A 17,839-nucleotide genomic window follows, 5' to 3' on the forward strand; every position below is an offset into this window, starting at 1 on the left:
TATTAACCATTTTAGGAATCTTTTATCAGATCATATTAGTAGTGAGATAATGTCTGCCTCCACTGAACAACACTCGGCTGAATTGCACTCTCTGTGGTCCCCGATTATTGGCCTCGTTACCTAGTGGGGGCGGGGGGGGGGGTGATCTCGTAGCCCTTGCGGTTGGGGGTCGGCTTGGGGGGTCTGGGGCGCGGGCCTCTGGTGGCCCCTGGGGGGCGGTGGGTGGGGCCGCGGGGTCCTGTCCCTGGCCGGTGGGGGCCTTGGGGGCCTGTGGGGGGGGGTACCTCATGGCGGTGGGGGGGGTGGCTGGGGAGGGCTCGGACGGGGGGCGGTGGCTTGGGCGTCTCCGGGCCTCCTGGGGGGGGCTGGGCCGTGGACGTGGGGGTCCCACCCGGAGGGCCCGGTCCTGCCTGGGTGGGGGGTGGCTGTCTGCGCTGGGGGGGCATTGCTGCCTTGGTCCTCCGTCGCTGGGCGGGGGCCAAGTGCCCCTGCGGATGTGGGGACTCCGTGACCCTTGGGGTGTCCGCCGGGGTGGCCTCGGGGGGGGGTGGGGCCGGGTCCGGAGATCGGGCCTCCCCTGACCGGGGGGTGCACGGGCGGGCGCGGCGGCGGGGTGGCGCCATTCCCAGGTATCTATGTCTTATGTTGTCAGTATGAATGGGAGGATGTTGGACCGTTTCCCCCTCCGTCTGGGGGCTCCGGCGGCTCCGGGGGCGCCCGTGGAGGTACGGTGGGGCCCTGGCCCGGCTCGGGGGGCCGGCCCCCGTCTACTGGATGGCCGGTGGGGGGACGCGGGTGTCTTATCAGGGCCAGCTTTGCTGGTCCTGCCTCCTGGCTTCGGCCTCCGCTCCCCCTCTTGCCCCCCCTACACGATTCATACGCACATAGGCGAAAGGCGGGGGGTCCGGGTCGTGGGGGGCACTGTCCCGCGTGGCCCGGCACTCCCCGCCTCACGGTTTTACAGTAAAATTGACACTGCACATTCAACACTTTATAAATACACTTGACAAGGACACGTAGTTCGGGAGGGGGGGGGTCGGTGTCAATCGATACTTGGCCCTCCCTCCTCCCTGTTTTTATGGCATTAATCACATGCACTCAACACAAGGGGCGGGAGGGGGTCCCACATCACCCGCGTTCCCTCACCGGCCTGGGCCTCGGACGGGTGGGTCGGGTTACCCGGGCCTGGCGGGGCCCGCCGTGCAGCCTGGGGTGCCTTCTGGCGGTGCTGGACCCCCCCGGGGAGGGGGAAACGGTGCGTGATTGTATGTCTGTGTCGGTGAGAATGCGGTATGGAAGGGTCCTGCCATGGAGGATTTGAGCCTCCATTGGCAGGACATCAAAAACTTAATAATTTATCAATATTATATTATACAAAGATGGTTATTATTATTATTATTATTATTATTATTAGTATTATTATTATTATTATTATGTATAGTATATTATATTATTATTAGTATAGGTATCGGATAGGTGAATGGATGAATGAATGGGATGCCTGGGTCTGGGGCCCTCCGTTGTCGGGCCTGCGCGGGTGTCGCCTTGTTGGGGGGTTCCCTCTCTCCGGGCCCGTCTCCGGTCCCCCCCGCTGCCTCTACGGCGGGGCGCCCCTCTGGTCTTGGAGGGCCACTTTCGTGGGGGACGGGTGCGCCTGCCCGCGTCGGCGGCCGGGGCGGCTCTGTCTCTCCGGGCAGGCTGGCCCCCTGCCGGGTGGGGGTCGTTGGCCTGAAGGGTGAGGGCCTCCTGGCCGCGTGTCCGGCCCGGACCGGGTGGCCGGGGATTGCCTGGGTCGCGGTCCGCCGCCGCGGGATCCCTGGCTGCTTCTTTCCGCGCCGTGGGGGCCCCGCCCGCGGGCCCCCTCGGCCGCCGCCGGGCGGGGGGGGGGCCTCGCAGGCGGTGGGTTGCCTCCCTCCTACTTCTCCCCTCTGTGGGGTTTGCCGGTGGCCTGGGTTCCGGGCTCTTCCTTGTCGGCCTCTGGTCTCGCGGGTGGCGGGGTCGCTCCCCCCCCTCCCCCACTATAGATACACTTCAGGTGGAGCTTTGTTTGGTTTATTACACACACACACACACACACACACACACACACACACACACACACACACACACACACACACACACATACACACATATAGTCATTTAGTCACATGCACACACACACACACACACACACACACACACACACGCATGATCATATACATACACACACACACACATAGACATACACACTGGCTTGTTCACCTGCATGCTGGCTCTCTAGTTTTTGGGTTTAGGTAGCGGTAGCGATAGCTTAGCTCAGACTGCGACCAGATCTCAAGATTTAGGTCGATTGCTGTTCGTGTTTTGGTTGGCTCCGTGCCGGTTTCGTGCTTTGTTTGTGTTTTTTTGTTGCAGATTTCCAGTGCTTGACGTGTGCCTCCGTGTGTTCCTGCTTCCTGGATTGGCAGTGGATGTCGTCACCCCCCCCCCCCACCCCCCCCAAAAAAAAAAAAAAAAAAAAAAAAAAACACTGGGTTTGTATGTGTATATTTATGTATGTGTACGCATATGTGTGCGTATATATATGTATATATTACATATAGTAATAATGCACATATATACACTTTTGGTTTCTACCGTCATGGTATCAATCAATAATATGTGTGCAGACAAGGTAAAAAAAAAAAAAAAAAAAAAAAAAAAAAAAAACACAACGCAGACGAAAAAGAAATTAGAGAACCAGTTAAATGATAAAATCAAAACCTTTATCCGGTGAAACTGATTAAAGAATCAAATGACGATGACACTTCTGATGACGACTGGATTTTACAAAAATCCAAGATCTGTTGCCTACAAAATTTGGAGCCAAATAATGGTAAGAGATTTTAAATTAATAAACAAAATGGCTAGAGGAAACAGCGGTTAAACTAACTTTGCCACATGATTTGAAAAGTAAAGTACTTGATGCGCAAAGTACTTGATGCTTGTAGAATTCCCTTTTAATCCCACAGCTGTTGCCAAAATCACACCAGAGCAAGCTCAGACCTTTTTTCACAGTATTTATTGCCTTAACAGTTCAAAGGGAAAATTGATAATCCCAGGGAACTTTATGCTAAAACAATTTTGACAGCAAAAGAGAATTGTGGTCTGTCACGAGATCAGATTGATGGATTCCCTCCAGGGTACATGCAAAATATATATTTGCTAATTGCCCTCCACAAAGGGTAGGCCTGGATAACGCAAAAAAAAGAATCTGAAATGTATGAAAATACTAATGTCTTTTTCAAAAGTGTTTCCTACACAGGTTGAGCGCTGAGAGGAGGCGCAGAGGAAACAGCCAATGATCGGCTCCCATTGGGGTGAGCCAAATCAGAACATCCCAATTTACATAATCTTATCCTGCCTATGGTAAAATTCATCATGTAAGTGCATGGAAATCTGTCTGTGGCCTACTATAACGTCTCTGAATGCATGTATAACTAATCTCTAACTAGAGGTGTCAAGTAACGAAGTACAAATACCTCATTACCTTACTTAAGTAGAACTTTTGGTTGTGTATGCTTCACTGGAGTAATTATTTTTCAGACGGTTTTTACTTTTACTCCTTACATTTTCACGCAATTATCTTTACTTTTTACTCCTTACGTTTTAAAAAACAGCCTTACTCTATTTCATTTCGGCCTTTAAAAAAACTATCCAGTTAAATTGTGCCATCCGGATAGAGTGAATTTGGTTGTGGTTGGATGAGAAGTATAAACATATTTGGTTTGTACGTGTCTGCTCTCTGAAACACATGTTAATGCTCAATAGTACACATATATGGTTCTTTAATATATTTGCATTATACTAAGATGCATTCATTTTCAATGGCTTTTAGCCTTAATGGTTTTTCCCCGCTTATATTACTTTTACTTTTATACTTTAAGTACTTTTGAAACCAGTACTTTATACTTTTACTAGAAAAAAAAAATGTATATATAATAAATTTTGAGTTGATACTTCAACTTCTACAGGAGTATTTTTGAACTCTAATATCTATACTTCTACCTGAGTAATGAATGTGAATACTTTTGACTATGAGAGGCCGTTTAGGAAATAATTCATATTTGCTCTCACATGACACATTATACTCTCTTACAAACACTAGTATAGTCACGCACACATACTATCATACTCTCACACACTTACTACTATAGTCACACACACACATACTTACTATCATACTCTCTCACAAACATTAGTATACTCACACACACTTACTACTATAGTCACACACACTAACTATCATACTCTCTCACATATACTAGTATAGTCACACACACTTACTAGTATAGTCACACACATATACTAGTATAGTCACACACACTTACTAGTATAGTCACACACACTTACTAGTATAGTCACACACACTTACTAGTATAGTCACACACACTTACTAGTATAGTCACACACACTTACTAGTATAGTCACACACACTTACTAGTATAGTCACACACACTTACTAGTATAGTCACACACATATACTAGTATAGTCACACACACTTACTAGTATAGTCACACACACTTACTAGTATAGTCACACACACTTACTAGTATAGTCACACACACTTACTAGTATAGTCACACACATATACTAGTATAGTCACACACACTTACTAGTATAGTCACACACACTTACTAGTATAGTCACACACACTTACTAGTATAGTCACACACACTGACTATCATACTCTCACACATATACTAGTATAGTCACACACACATACTATCATACTCTCACACATATACTAGTATAGTCACACACACTGACTATCATATTCTCTCACATATACTAGTATAGTCACACACACTGACTATCATACTCTCTCACATACACTATTATACTCAAAATGACTAAAACAGGAAGGTAGTTTGTTTAAACAGGAAATAGGCTACTATAAGCTCATTCCTTCATTGGTGTGCAGCTCTGGGAGCTTACTGCTAGCTAAATAAGCTGTGTGCGAGAACTGAAATCAAGAAGGCAACTTTATCATTTTGTAAGTAACTGCAGTTGCAAATATGATTTTTCCACTAATTTACCTTCTTTTTCAAAGCAACTTTTTGTTAGCAGTACATGGTAATGAGGAGAGTATTAGGACTTTTTTCACTAATGCAATGAGGTGCCTTCAGCACATTGCAAGGGAAACTGACAGAGGTGGATATGACAGCAGGATTTTGGATCGGTTATTCTTTGAGCTGAATGGATATGCAGGGACAATTTTGTTTTTTAGCCAGCAATTTGACAGAGGTGTCGATCAAGAAAGCTTTGTAACACTGGAGGCCCTACATTCATGTTTTTGTTCCATCATAAATTCATTTCAAAACTCAAGATCGCTGCAAATGAGCCAAAGGGAAATGTTGACTTCAAGAGGCCCACCAACCATAATAACTGGCCGCCCTGGTCGCCCACAGTACAATATTCTACCTGAACAGATTACGTATTGTTTATCCCTGGGAATGAGCTGGCAAAGAATAGCTTTATGCTTTGGTATCAGTAGGAGGACATTGTACAGCCACAGACACAATTTTCAAATTGGATCACTGGCCTACACAACAATGTCCGCTGACGTCTTGGGTGATATAGTCCGTGACATTCTTCAAACAACCCCAAATGCTGGAGAAAGATATATACATGGAAGCTTTAGATCACGGAACATCCGTAGGCTATACAGTGGTGGCGTCTAAGACATTGCCTGCAAGAACTTGATCCTATAGGACGGGCCCTTCGTCGCCGCCGTGCAATTCGGCGAAGAATATATAATGTTCAAACTCCCAATCAATTATGGTGAGTATTTTGGTTGTTACTCAAAACATTTTATTTATTACTCAGCTCTTGTTAGTAATTTCTAACTTCTTCTTAACTTCTTAGTTTCCCATTACTCCCTAAACTCTTGCAAATACCAAATCCTAACTGTTTGTCCAGTAAATGAACCATTAGAGGATATTAATAAACTTTGTCATATTGAAAAGTGTGTCATTATTTCAAGCTTGCTTACTGCAGGTCAACATGCAGCCTAATGTAGGTAGGCCTAATTTTTTTTATTTCTGTCTATAGAAATGTCTGTTTTTAAACTGTACCCATTCCTCGCTTTATTCTTGATTACCGTATTTTCTGGACTATAATCCGCACCTGCATATAAGCCGCATCCGCTCTATTTTTTTTTTTAAATTATAAAAAAAAAAGATATACAAGCCGCACCTACATACAAGCCGCATCCACTCAACTGTAAATGATGTACATGTTTGTACCTAAATAGATCCTTTCCTAACAGTGTCTTTTAACACGGCAGCAACTTTGCTGATTAAAACTGGACAGAGACAAGAGAAAGAGAAAATAACCAGTATTTATTTATCTATTTATCTGTTTGAAATCTGCTTCTACCTACTTCTATCTGCTAAAGAAGTAGTAGTGTATTGTTCTTTGCATTTATTTTTTCTTATTTTTGATTCTAATTCCGGTTAGAGCGCCCCGAGCGGTGAAAGAAAAATCCACAGAATAGCCGCACCTTTGTATAAGCTGCATGGTTCAAAACCTATGAAAAAAGTAACCGCTTATAGTCCAGAAAATACGGTACTTACTTTTTATCTGGGACCTGGGTACTTGACTTACAGACAGGGAGCAACAACCATGTCCGACCTCTCCCAGGTTTGGATCAATAAAGTCTATCTATCTATCTATGGAATGTAGTTCATTACATCCTACCAGTTTCGCACATCTAATTTGATGCTCTGTTACTTAGCCAACAGTGTGTCGTCTTAGTTAATTTAAGTGGCTTTTTACACATGATCCATTTCAATCTCAGGGCTACACTTAAGTAATTATTTCCTATTTTTTTCCCACAGGCACATAGATGGAAACCATAAACTGGTTAGGTGGCGAACAGGGGTGGACTGGCCATCGGGCATACCGGGCATTTGCCCGGTGGGCCGATGGGGATGTTGGGCCGGGCTGGGCCAAAAAAAAAAATAAATAAAAATTTTCAAAAAAAAAATGTTTTTTTGGGCAGGCCCATCGGCCCATTTGATTTAGTTTTTTACCTGACAACAACTGGTACCACTGGCCGATTGGTTATGATGAGTTAGATTGGTTATGGGCTGGAGTCAGGGCCGCCGCAAGAGGTGTGCGAACCGTGCGACTGCACTCGCGCCCCAAGGGGCCTCGCGCCCCAAGGGACCTCGCGCGTTTTTTTTTTGTTTTTTTTTTTGTTTTTTCCCTTATAAATATCCACAGTCACGTTCCATTACAGACCTAAATGTGTACTAGTCTGTGCATATCAATAAATATATGTGCAATGATGCGCGTGTCTGTTGTTCAACACAACTGATCAGACCAAGCGCAGACACAAGCTGCTCTGATCCAGACGGTGGAGTTGGAACAAACTGCCACACAATGTCGAGAGAACGAGACAGGATCAGGAAATTTCCATCAGGGGATGAAAAAAGAAAAAAAACTAAAGAAAATGGAAGAGTTTAATGCCTCTCTGAAAGGCTCGTTTGATAAATTTGTTACAAAAATCACTGATCCGACCGGGTCTCAAGCAGCCGTGGGGCTCCGCGTCGAGGCAAGCCAAATGATGATGAGGCAGGGGAAGGTATCCAGTATTTTGCTAATTGGAGAGTTAAAATTGCGCATATAGACACCCGATCCGACCCGAAAAACCCCCACGCGCGAGGCCCCCCCCCGGCCATTCCGCACAGGGAACCCACTGTTTAGGCAATTCATGGTCATTAGTTAGTAGTTAGTAAAAACAGAGGCAGGGCTGCATTCCCCCTGCTTAAAATAGTCAAATATGATGATATCAGCCTGAAAGGTGGTGAAAGAAGTCAGCAGTATGAATTTGAAAGATGTGTGAGCATCCCTTCATGATAAACAGAGGGGGAACGCATTCTGACAGCAGTATTTCACGCTGTCAGAATGCGTTCCCCCTGTTTAAAATGGGTTAATATATCATTGTAGATATCTGAAATGTTCTTTTTGACTAGGAAGAATTGAATTACAGATATCTGCAACACATATCCAGTCTAGCTATTAAATGTTAAAACGGCTTGCCATACAAGTTTGCTGGTCTACTCAGAAACAGTACTAAGTACATCTATAACGGGACTGGGGGGGATGGTGTAGGTTTAGGTTTATTAGACAAGAACATACACACCAACAAGACAGTGTACAAGTGGTGTCACAAGAACGTTTGTTTTCATTCATAGGCTTCATTTTCTTTCCATCAATACCTGGTGGGCCGGTCTAGGCTCAAAATGCCCGGGCCGATTTTTTGTCCCAGTCCAGCCCTGGTGGCGAATGGTCTTCCATGGATGTGTGGATGGCTTTAGCCGAACTATAATATACTTACAGTGTCTCAACAACAACAGGGCCTCAAGTGTCCTGGGACTGTTCTGTACTGGAGTACAGACCTTTGGTCTCCCTCTAAGGGTACGCTCTGCCCACGGTATGGAGAACACAGGGGTTGCCAGATATATGTTGGAGAGACGAGGGCTGAACAGAGGCAGTGTCATTACTGGTCGCAGTGTCCATAATCAGTGAATCGAGCGTTTATGGGCGGAGCTTAACAGAGTTGTATCATTCCACTTCATCAACCTGTTCAATTTCATGGAAAATGAGGGCGTATTGGATTCAACAGATGAACAACACCTGTTTTGTCTCCATTATATCTACATGCCAAGAGTTCAAAGGGCAGCTGCAGAATTCCAAAATCAGTGGAACAACCATGGATTGTCTACAGAGGGAGGACAGACACCTCTACAACTGTGGCACAGAGGTGTTCTCCAGTCTGCTGGAGCTGGTGCTACTCGTGCCATTTTTGATAGACATGATGCCTTTGCAATTAATGAAGAAAACCCTCCTGAGTTAGAAACTGAGAACAATGTTGTTATTCCGGAAAATAACTTCACTGTGAATGCAGCAGTTATGGACAGGATTCAACATACAATAGATCCATTGAGTGATGATGGTAATCATGGTATCAATTTATTTTTAGGCGTGCTACATTTTCTTAATCAACATTAACAAGGCAACATAACACTTGTTGTAGTTTGTGAACAAAAGTTTACTGTATCACCCTGTGGCGAGCTCTTGTGTTTTATTAAATATGACTGATTGATGTATATGACCTCATATTTGTGTTATAAAAAAACACAAAAAAAAAAAAAGATTATGTAACTGTCAAGTAACAAGTAAGAACAGTAAGGAGCACATTAACTGTAATAAAATAAACCACCTCAAAATCACATCAATCAGCCCGGAGAATAAATGTTCTCAAAAAAAATATTTCAACTGACCCTCCAAGGCAAAACAGGGTTCCTAAATTCAGTAATATTACTCTCCCCTTGGTGTCTATAATACCCTTGGTATTTTCTAAATGAAAGTCCCCAATGTCTTTGAAATCAGTGTAAATGTGAAAAAGTGGCCGTCTATTATGTGTTGGCCTAAACTATGATGTAACTGTGAGGTAGCAAGTAACGTTAATTGGTACACAACTGTACACAACATTATTAAAAACTTGACTAACATTTATCACTATTCTGCTTTATATTCTAAAAGCAAATAAAAACAGCTAAAATCATCAAATAATATACTCAATGTCATATCCCCAAAATAGGAATGAATGAATTGGTCTCAGCAAATTTTCAACGGACCATACGAGGGAAAACAGGGTTCCTAAATTCAGCATTATTACTCTCGACCAAAACCCTGAGTATTTTCTAATGCATAGTCCATACTGTCTTTGAACTCAGCGTATGTGTCACAAAGTGGCAGCTTCAGACAGTTGATGCATGTGTTGGCCATAGGCAAACAGCGTCCTGGGCTTCCGGACTGGTCATGTAGGAAAGCAATTGTTGGTTGAGGAGAGAAGCCAATTGGTGGGACGATGCTTGCACCAGTTGCAAAGGCTAAGACATCGCTTAGCTTTGAGGCTCCGGCCTCCTCTAATACACGGAAAAAAACAACAAAAAACAACGTCAATGTACAGAAAATATCACACTATATTGTCATGAGACAGAGCCATATGCAACACCAATATTTACCCTCAACATCCAGCAAGTAATCTCTCCAAAATGGCACAACACGTTCCTCTGCCATTCTCTTGTTGCTTCCTGCAACAGACAGTCTAATTTGGAAGAGCTGATCCATGGACTTGGCTGTGAGTGGAGGTGGTTGATGGCACAGCAAGGGTCTAAAACTCTCCGGGTACGTCCTCATGGCATCCAGGACACCAAGGGTTTTCAGTCCCTCTTTAAATCTGCAAAGATTAAAAGATGACACAACAAAATATATCCTTCAAACTACTAATTCAAAATGCCAGCTAAATGATTAAGATTAAATGATTAAGCCGGTTAAATGATATCTAGGCTGCTAAAACATTTGAAATGTTTAAATTTACATTTCGTCAGTCCGTCAGAATCTGAAATAATTCACAGAATAGACGTTCAATCATCATTTTAACCTTTTTAACTCAAGACACATGAAAACAATTAATTATTATTCTCTTTTAACTCACTCTTTCTAATGAATTGCTATGTTAACATATGAAAATCATGAACTATCATTTTAATCAGGTCTTTCCATGAACTATGATTATTTTCATTCAGTATATCCTGTTTTAAACAACATTTTATCATATTCAGTAGGGGTGTAACGGTATTTGTATTCGTCCCGTCCCGTCACGGTACGGGGGTCACGGTTCGGTTCACGCAGTCATACGGCGAATACGTCTGACTGAGTTAAAAAAAAAAAAAAAAAAAAAAAAATCAATCATCGTTTTTTTTCCCTTATAAATATCAACAGTCACGTTCCATTACAGACCTAAATGTGTGCTAGTCTGTGCATATCAATAAATATATGTGCAATTCATATATCATCATAAATTGTAGGCTATAATAACGATAAAATGTTCTAATTCTTAATTTACAACTGTCCTGAACGCACCGGGGCCGCGAGCCAAAGCGGGTTGGGTGTAAAGACTGATTTATGGTTCTGCGTTAAATCGACGCAGAGCATATGCCGTAGGGTACGGCGCAGTCTACGGCGAGGTTATGCGGCGACGCGCAACCTTCGCCGTAGGCGCTGCGTTGGTGTAACGCGGTACCATAAATCAGCCTTAACAGTCACAGCAAATTTGCCGTGAAGGAGATTAGCGCTAAAGTTTAAAAGAGGACTAAATTTGTACAAAGTTTTGAGTGTTACCCCGTTTTCCACGTTAACTGGATTATTTTGGGTTATGGAAGAGTCAACTACCGTTGGTGAGTCAGTGTTACCTTCTTAAATAATGTCTTTATCAGAATGTGTCTTGACCAGCTGCCTGTAATGTGCTTGTGTTGTTGTCAACGAGACCGCCGAGTCTATTCTCTATTATAGAGCTCAGAAATGATGTTATAGACCGCTGTGTCTATCTATCTAGATAGATTGTGTCATTTTAGACCAGTTATGTTTTTTTTGTATTTAAGCTGAATCAAAGATGGAACTGAGTCGGTCTGTGACTATCAGAGTTTTCAGCGCCGTGTGATTGACAGCTGTCAGGCGTGTGTGTGTGTGTGTGTGTGTGTGTGTGTGTGTGTGTGTGTGTGTGTGTGTGTGTGTGTGTGTGTGTGTGTGTGTGTGTGTTCTTCTGAACAAGTTTGTGACTTTACTCTGCTTTCTGCAGCATAGGCCTATATGCTTGGCTCAATAAAAGTGAGAATAAATGTAGTTTGATGGTAGGATGATGTTGTTGAACGTTAAAATGACTATCATAAGGCCCATGGAGAATGCTCCGCCCCCAGACGGCTCTGCCCATATGCAGCAGTAGAGGAGCCCGGGTTCAAGTATTTATTAAAAGTGCTCGAGCTCGTTACAATACCATCCCGCACTCACATAAACCAGTCCGTGGTAAAATTAAAAACACTAATGCACAAGTTAAATGTTTTATTCTATTTATTTTACATTTTAATAAGAGATGCTTTTTAGTTTTGTAGCCAATTGAACAAACTTTAACTTTCAAATGCTATGATCAAAATAAAGGAAGAAAAAACTCGTCTTATACATTTGGGACTTTTTATATTTTTTTTCCGTTGTACCGAACCCGTACCGAACCCGTACCGAACCGTGACTTGTGTGTACCGTGACACCCCTAATATTCAGTATTATAATCATGACAGTCTTTTTAACCACATTTTGCCATGAACTATTATTATGCTCAGCCATTAGCTCTTGGTTAGGCTTAGCTTTTTATCATGTTCACTCTTATAACCATGACACTTGCATTTGGAGATGAAACTGTTGTAAAAACCACCTGTCATCTTTATACTAAAAACTTTCTGAATTGCGTTACAAACCTTTCAAATGCCCCAGAGACTCTGTGGACCACCTGGAACATGACAATATCTTGAACCAACAGATCTCTGTCTTCAATGCATTTTAATGGCCTGAGACACCCAGCATTTGCCAGATAATCTTGCAGTGGTTCTGTGGCACGCATCAGATCCTCAAAAGATGTACTTTCAGACACCTAAAAGCAGCACACAATATAAAGACAGAAAAAATTAGCCATAGCATAGCAGAACATAATGTGTATTTATTCACTATATATTCTGACCTTTTTTACTTTCTCGTAGAGGTCTGCATCAGCAATGTCCTCCAGAACAGGCTTTATCGTGGAACTGCCACCAACCAGATGGGAGTACAGCGCTGGTGTAAAGAATCCTGGTGGAGGACCGCCATGTACCAGGCTTATAGCAATGGCCTGCCCAGCAATAAAATATCGATCCTCTCTTAAAGCTAGAACAAACATGGCATAGAGGGAGAACATCGATAAAAATATATGGTACAAACTTACAGACATAAAATATGTTCAGTAAAAGCTGTGTGACATCCAGTAGGTGGCGGCACAGGACAAGAAATGACTGACACTTCACAAAAAAGAGTTTATAGCCACTTCCACAGCAGAACTATCTAGAATATTTAGTTCCTGCACCCTCTCGACCCCAAACTACAGGGTTTCCTGTGTTGTCTACGTTTGCACCATAGGAACATGTTCGTGAAACATTTTGAAAAGTAGACAATTTTGAAGATCATTCCAATGGGACAAAATTGACAGAAAAATGTTAATATTGCCAAAAGATATAAAGAGTACTTAAAGGTTAAACACAAATAATAATGTACAGTAGAAGCTACTTATAATTAAAGGATGGAGTAATTAGACTGCAAAAAAATGGCATAAGATGTGAGCATAATAATGAAAAAAGATTCAAAGAACAATAAGCATGCAGAGTTCCCAAAATACATATGTGTTTTTATCACGTACCTGTGCTGTCCAATGCTAGGTTCAATCTCCCTGCCCTCCCCTCAAACATTGGTGACACTGCAAGGGCTTCCATAAGCAACCGCAAGAATTCCCTTCTCGGGCCACCAAGGTCCACAGCCTCTTCACTCAGTCCCAAGTCATCAGAGAACTTGATCTTCATCTGATACTTGGGATTGTAGGATAGCCTCTTGAACGCCCGAAAAGCACCATCCAGCACTGAGGACCTGTTGATGTTGAATCTGCATATCTGGGTGGGATCAATTTGAGATGCAAGACTGAGGAGGACTTCTTGTGCTGATTCTGTGTTTGTTTGCTCAGATACCCTGTTGAGTGAAATAAAGAAGAAAGAAATATCAATAAAGTGTAACAATTATCTAGTTTTCTGCATAAAATGTGATAAAACAATAAAATTTAGTTTCTTCAAAGATAGCCACTGCATCTTCAGTGTTAGTAGAATGTAACACTGTGGCTAACTATACAATTTATCAGAACAGAAAGTACTGTTTGATGTAAAAATTATTTATTATGTAGAATGAAAAAGACTGAGATCAATGATCATCGATCAGGTCTTGTCCTCAAAAACCAAGCTGTCAATGGCATGGTTATCTAGATATAACAACTACAAATTTGCATCTCTTAACCATCTGAAGCATCTAGCTTCTAGCCTAAATGTTTATGAAGAAACCAATTGAACAATATTTGATTCATGGGCTACATACGCATGACTCTGAAGACTAGCCATTATAGCCTGGTTAAGATCCTCATCATCAGAAGAGAGATCTGAGGTTGAACCCATGATGGACAGGTAGGCAGCATAGTGGTCAGTCCTCCCTGCATCACCACTGGGTGCTTCTGGTGGTTCAGCTTCAGTCGCAATTTCAACCAATGCTTGTGGTGCAGAGAGCAGTGTAGCTGTCGCGGCGGTGTCACTGGAAGCATGTGGGGTGGCAGGAGGCTGAGTTGAAATTTGGTTTCCCCTGGACCGTGTACACATATAGCCTCCAGCTTGGAAGTTGTTGGATGCTACTGTGGTGTTAATCTCCACACAGTCATCTGAATCTGTGCTGTCAAACTAAAACAACAAAAAATACAAAATGTTGGAATTATTCTAAAAAATGACATCTGGATAAGCATTCATTTAAAATCCCTTACCTGAAATGGAAGATCCCTTCCTGGCCGTATGTACAACGCTTTTGCTTCAAAGACTTTATGGATAATGAAGCCATTCAACTCCTGGCCCTCGCGCAGCTTTGGTGACACCAATTTGTTGCCACATCCCATCAACAGTTCAACACTGGGAAAATAATAAGAGAAGAATAAAGAAAAATAGAAAGAAATAGGAGTCAATTACAAGGCCAGTTTCAATCCATCATGTAAAATTATAATAAGGTAATACCTGACATCCTCGGGAATTTTGTTTTGGAATGCCTCTCGAATCTCTGCAATGACTGTCCTGTTGTCCCATGTTTTCATTATCTCAAAGGCGCTTAGAATTAAGCCATTCTCATGAAGTTTTCTTTTTGTTTTGTGTTTACAAACTTCATCCCATGCAGAATGGGGTAGCAGGATGACATCTTTGTTGAAACTGGGATGGTGCTGGGATTTAGGCCTGGAAGAAAAAAAAGGAAGAGTGCACTGTAATTGCGTGTTGTCAGTAAGACAATATTTTTGTTTTTTGTACATATTAAATTGGTGAATAATTTCACCTTAATATATGGGTAAGCTTATGTTTCACTTTCAGATGATTGCCTGGAAGTGGAGCAATTCTAAAGCCTGGAATACACTGTACAATTTTGTAAATGTACTTGTTTAATGCCAACTCACACTGTATGAGTAAATCAGCCATGATGTGAGGCACAAGTGTAGCAGTTGTGAAATGGTTGTGTTGTCATCCTTCAGCCTATAAGCAACCATTTCACAACTGCTACACAAGCTCATGATTTCTGTGCTCACACTGTACGGTGCGATCCTTGGGTGCGACGTCATGCAATGCTCACATTGGCATTAAACAGGAACATTTGCAAAATTGTACACTGTATTCCAGGCTTTAGAATCGCTCCACTTCCAGGCAATCATCTCAAAGTGAAACATGAGCTTACCCATATCAATATGAAATGATTCACCAACTTATGTGCAAAAAAGTCAGCAGAACAAAAATACAATGGATTTTTTACAGGATAGGCAATGTGTCTCATATGTGTCTCATAAATACAAGCAAGCAATCCATAGGCTACATGAAAAAGATGTCTGGTTTACTTAAGTCGAGCCAGGTTTTCAATCATACTGAAAGACTGAGGTACAATTTTACATCTTTTTTTTTTTCAAAAAAACCTGAGCTTTAAGAACATGCATGCTGTGATGTCATGAATGTAGAAAAATTGATATGACCAAATAAATTTCACACATATGGTAAACATAAAAAAAATATTATTACGTTGTGTTCTTTTAGGTCTTGAAGATTAGAGGAAAGATAATCAAGGCTCTAACTATGATATAAGATATTATTTACAAAAATTGCCCACTAGCCTGGTATGTCTGTCATGAAAACAGCCTGTTTGCAGTGAGGCAGAGCCACACTACAACCCTGACATTCACATGAGGTTCAGACAATTTTGTGAATGTTTTATGACGTAAACACAGGTTCTCCTTCATCTCAGGCCCATTTAGTGGCCTCAACTTGCATATAATGCATAGGCTACATGGTAATTTACGCATTAGGCTATTTATTAGGATCTGCGGTAGATTTAGATTTTGCGAGTTGATAATTTGCAGTGCGAATAGAAAATGACATTCAGTCATCAGTGCGACTTCGACAGAAACTGTAGTAGCCTGCATCTTTCCGAAGCGGAAAATGAGAGCGATGCAAGTCAGGACAATCCTTTTTTTTAATGAAAGCGGGACATTTCGGCCGCTTTCAATCAAGCCGTATAGATCGGGTGTTAAATCCTCCGCTGATTGATTTTAACCACTGAATTCCTTAAAAAATGCGCACGACCGGGAGGTTTACCACAGTGGACCACAGGTGCCCTTGTGTTATAGGCTGGCCTACTAGAGACAAGTTTTAATGTGGCAGCAAAAACATTGCTGATGCTAAAAACAGACCCACGTGAACCGCAGCTCGCGCTTTAATGTTATTAAGCAGTCCATTAGGCTCAATTAATCCACTAAATGAAATGATCTTACCTTCTCCTCGACCTGCTGGAAGCCCATCCGCCGAAGTACTGTTGTGTTTGAAATCGAGGTTGATTTGCTTGGTTCCCATTAGCCCGAGAGGACCCGCTCTGGCCGGATACACCTGCAGCTCCAGGTCTGAAGAGCCGCAGCATCGTCTCATCCACCGCGCTGCCTGACGGCTTTTGGTTGCGGTTCGAAATGTCCGACATTGTGGTTATCACATCTGAACGAGTTAAAATGTTATTTAAAAGTCCAATTGCCACATTGACACGGTCCTGGTCGACCATTTTCACATGTTAACCTTGTCGTTGAGATCCCACTGTAGAGATACATCCGGTAGACCCGTGAAGAGCCAATCAGAAAACTGGAAATTCAAGTTGACTTCCGTTTCAATCAAACTCTCACACACACACTAGTATACTTGCACACATCACATATTATTCGCTCATACATTCACTATCATGTTGCTCATACATTCACTATCATGTTGCTCATACATTCACTATCATGTTGCTCATACATTCACTATCATGTTTCTCATACATTCACTATCATGTTGCTCCATCCATAACAGCGTGTAAGAGAGTTTGAATAATACAATAATATTAATAATATTAAATAATTAAAATTCATATAAATATATAAATAATATAAATATCACATATATATATACATGTAATAATAATATCAAATTCATATTAAATTAATTTAATGTATATATAATAAAATAAAAATAAAAATGTATGAATTTAATATTACATTTAATTATTATGAATAATATTAAATAATAATATAGTATTAAGTGTGTGTGACTATACTAGTATATGTGAGAGAATATGATAGTCAGTGTGTGTGACTATACTAGTATATGTGTGTGACTATACTAGTAAGTGTGTGTGACTATACTAGTAAGTGTGTGTGACTATACTAGTAAGTGTGTGTGACTATACTAGTATATGTGTGTGACTATACTAGTAAGTGTGTGTGACTATACTAGTAAGTGTGTGTGACTATACTAGTAAGTGTGTGTGACTATACTAGTAAGTGTGTGTGACTATACTAGTAAGTGTGTGTGACTATACTAGTAAGTGTGTGTGACTATACTAGTAAGTGTGTGTGACTATACTAGTATATGTGTGTGACTATACTAGTAAGTGTGTGTGACTATACTAGTATATGTGTGTGACTATACTAGTATATGTGAGAGAATATGATAGTCAGTGTGTGTGACTATACTAGTATATGTGAGAGAGTATGATAGTTAGTGTGTGTGACTATAGTAGTAAGTGTGTGTGAGTATACTAATGTTTGTGAGAGAGTATGATAGTAAGTATGTGTGTGTGTGACTATAG

The 17,839-nt window shown here is 41.9% G+C and overlaps 1 protein-coding gene across 1 annotated transcript; it reads right to left on the bottom strand.

Moving 5' to 3' along the window:
- Positions 1-9,706: 9,706 nt before the first annotated feature.
- LOC133444889 (G2/M phase-specific E3 ubiquitin-protein ligase-like) lies at positions 9,707-16,760 on the bottom strand. Its single transcript, XM_061722783.1, has 9 exons — positions 16,497-16,760; positions 14,710-14,922; positions 14,466-14,607; positions 14,033-14,385; positions 13,314-13,636; positions 12,606-12,787; positions 12,346-12,518; positions 10,060-10,274; positions 9,707-9,960 (listed from the first exon to the last, which is right to left on the bottom strand). Exons 1-9 carry the CDS (start codon positions 16,694-16,696, stop codon positions 9,707-9,709), a joined length of 2,055 nt encoding a protein of 684 aa, XP_061578767.1. The 5' UTR covers positions 16,697-16,760.
- Between the last annotated feature and the right edge of the window lie 1,079 nt (positions 16,761-17,839).

The sequence above is a fragment of the Cololabis saira genome, chromosome 5, assembly GCF_033807715.1.
Source record: "Cololabis saira isolate AMF1-May2022 chromosome 5, fColSai1.1, whole genome shotgun sequence".
NCBI classification, from domain to species: Eukaryota; Metazoa; Chordata; class Actinopteri; order Beloniformes; family Belonidae; genus Cololabis; species Cololabis saira.

Excerpts from the sequence above, each read along its gene's own strand:
- LOC133444889 (XM_061722783.1), bottom strand. The coding sequence starts at position 16,696 with ATGTCGGACATTTCGAACCGCAACCAAAAGCCGTCAGGCAGCGCGGTG. Across the intron at positions 14,923-16,496 it reads TCCAGCAGGTCGAGGAGAAG|GCCTAAATCCCAGCACCATC; the intron begins GTAAGATCATTT and ends TTTTTCTTCCAG. Across the intron at positions 14,386-14,465 it reads GAAGGGATCTTCCATTTCAG|TTTGACAGCACAGATTCAGA; the intron begins GTAAGGGATTTT and ends TTGTTGTTTTAG.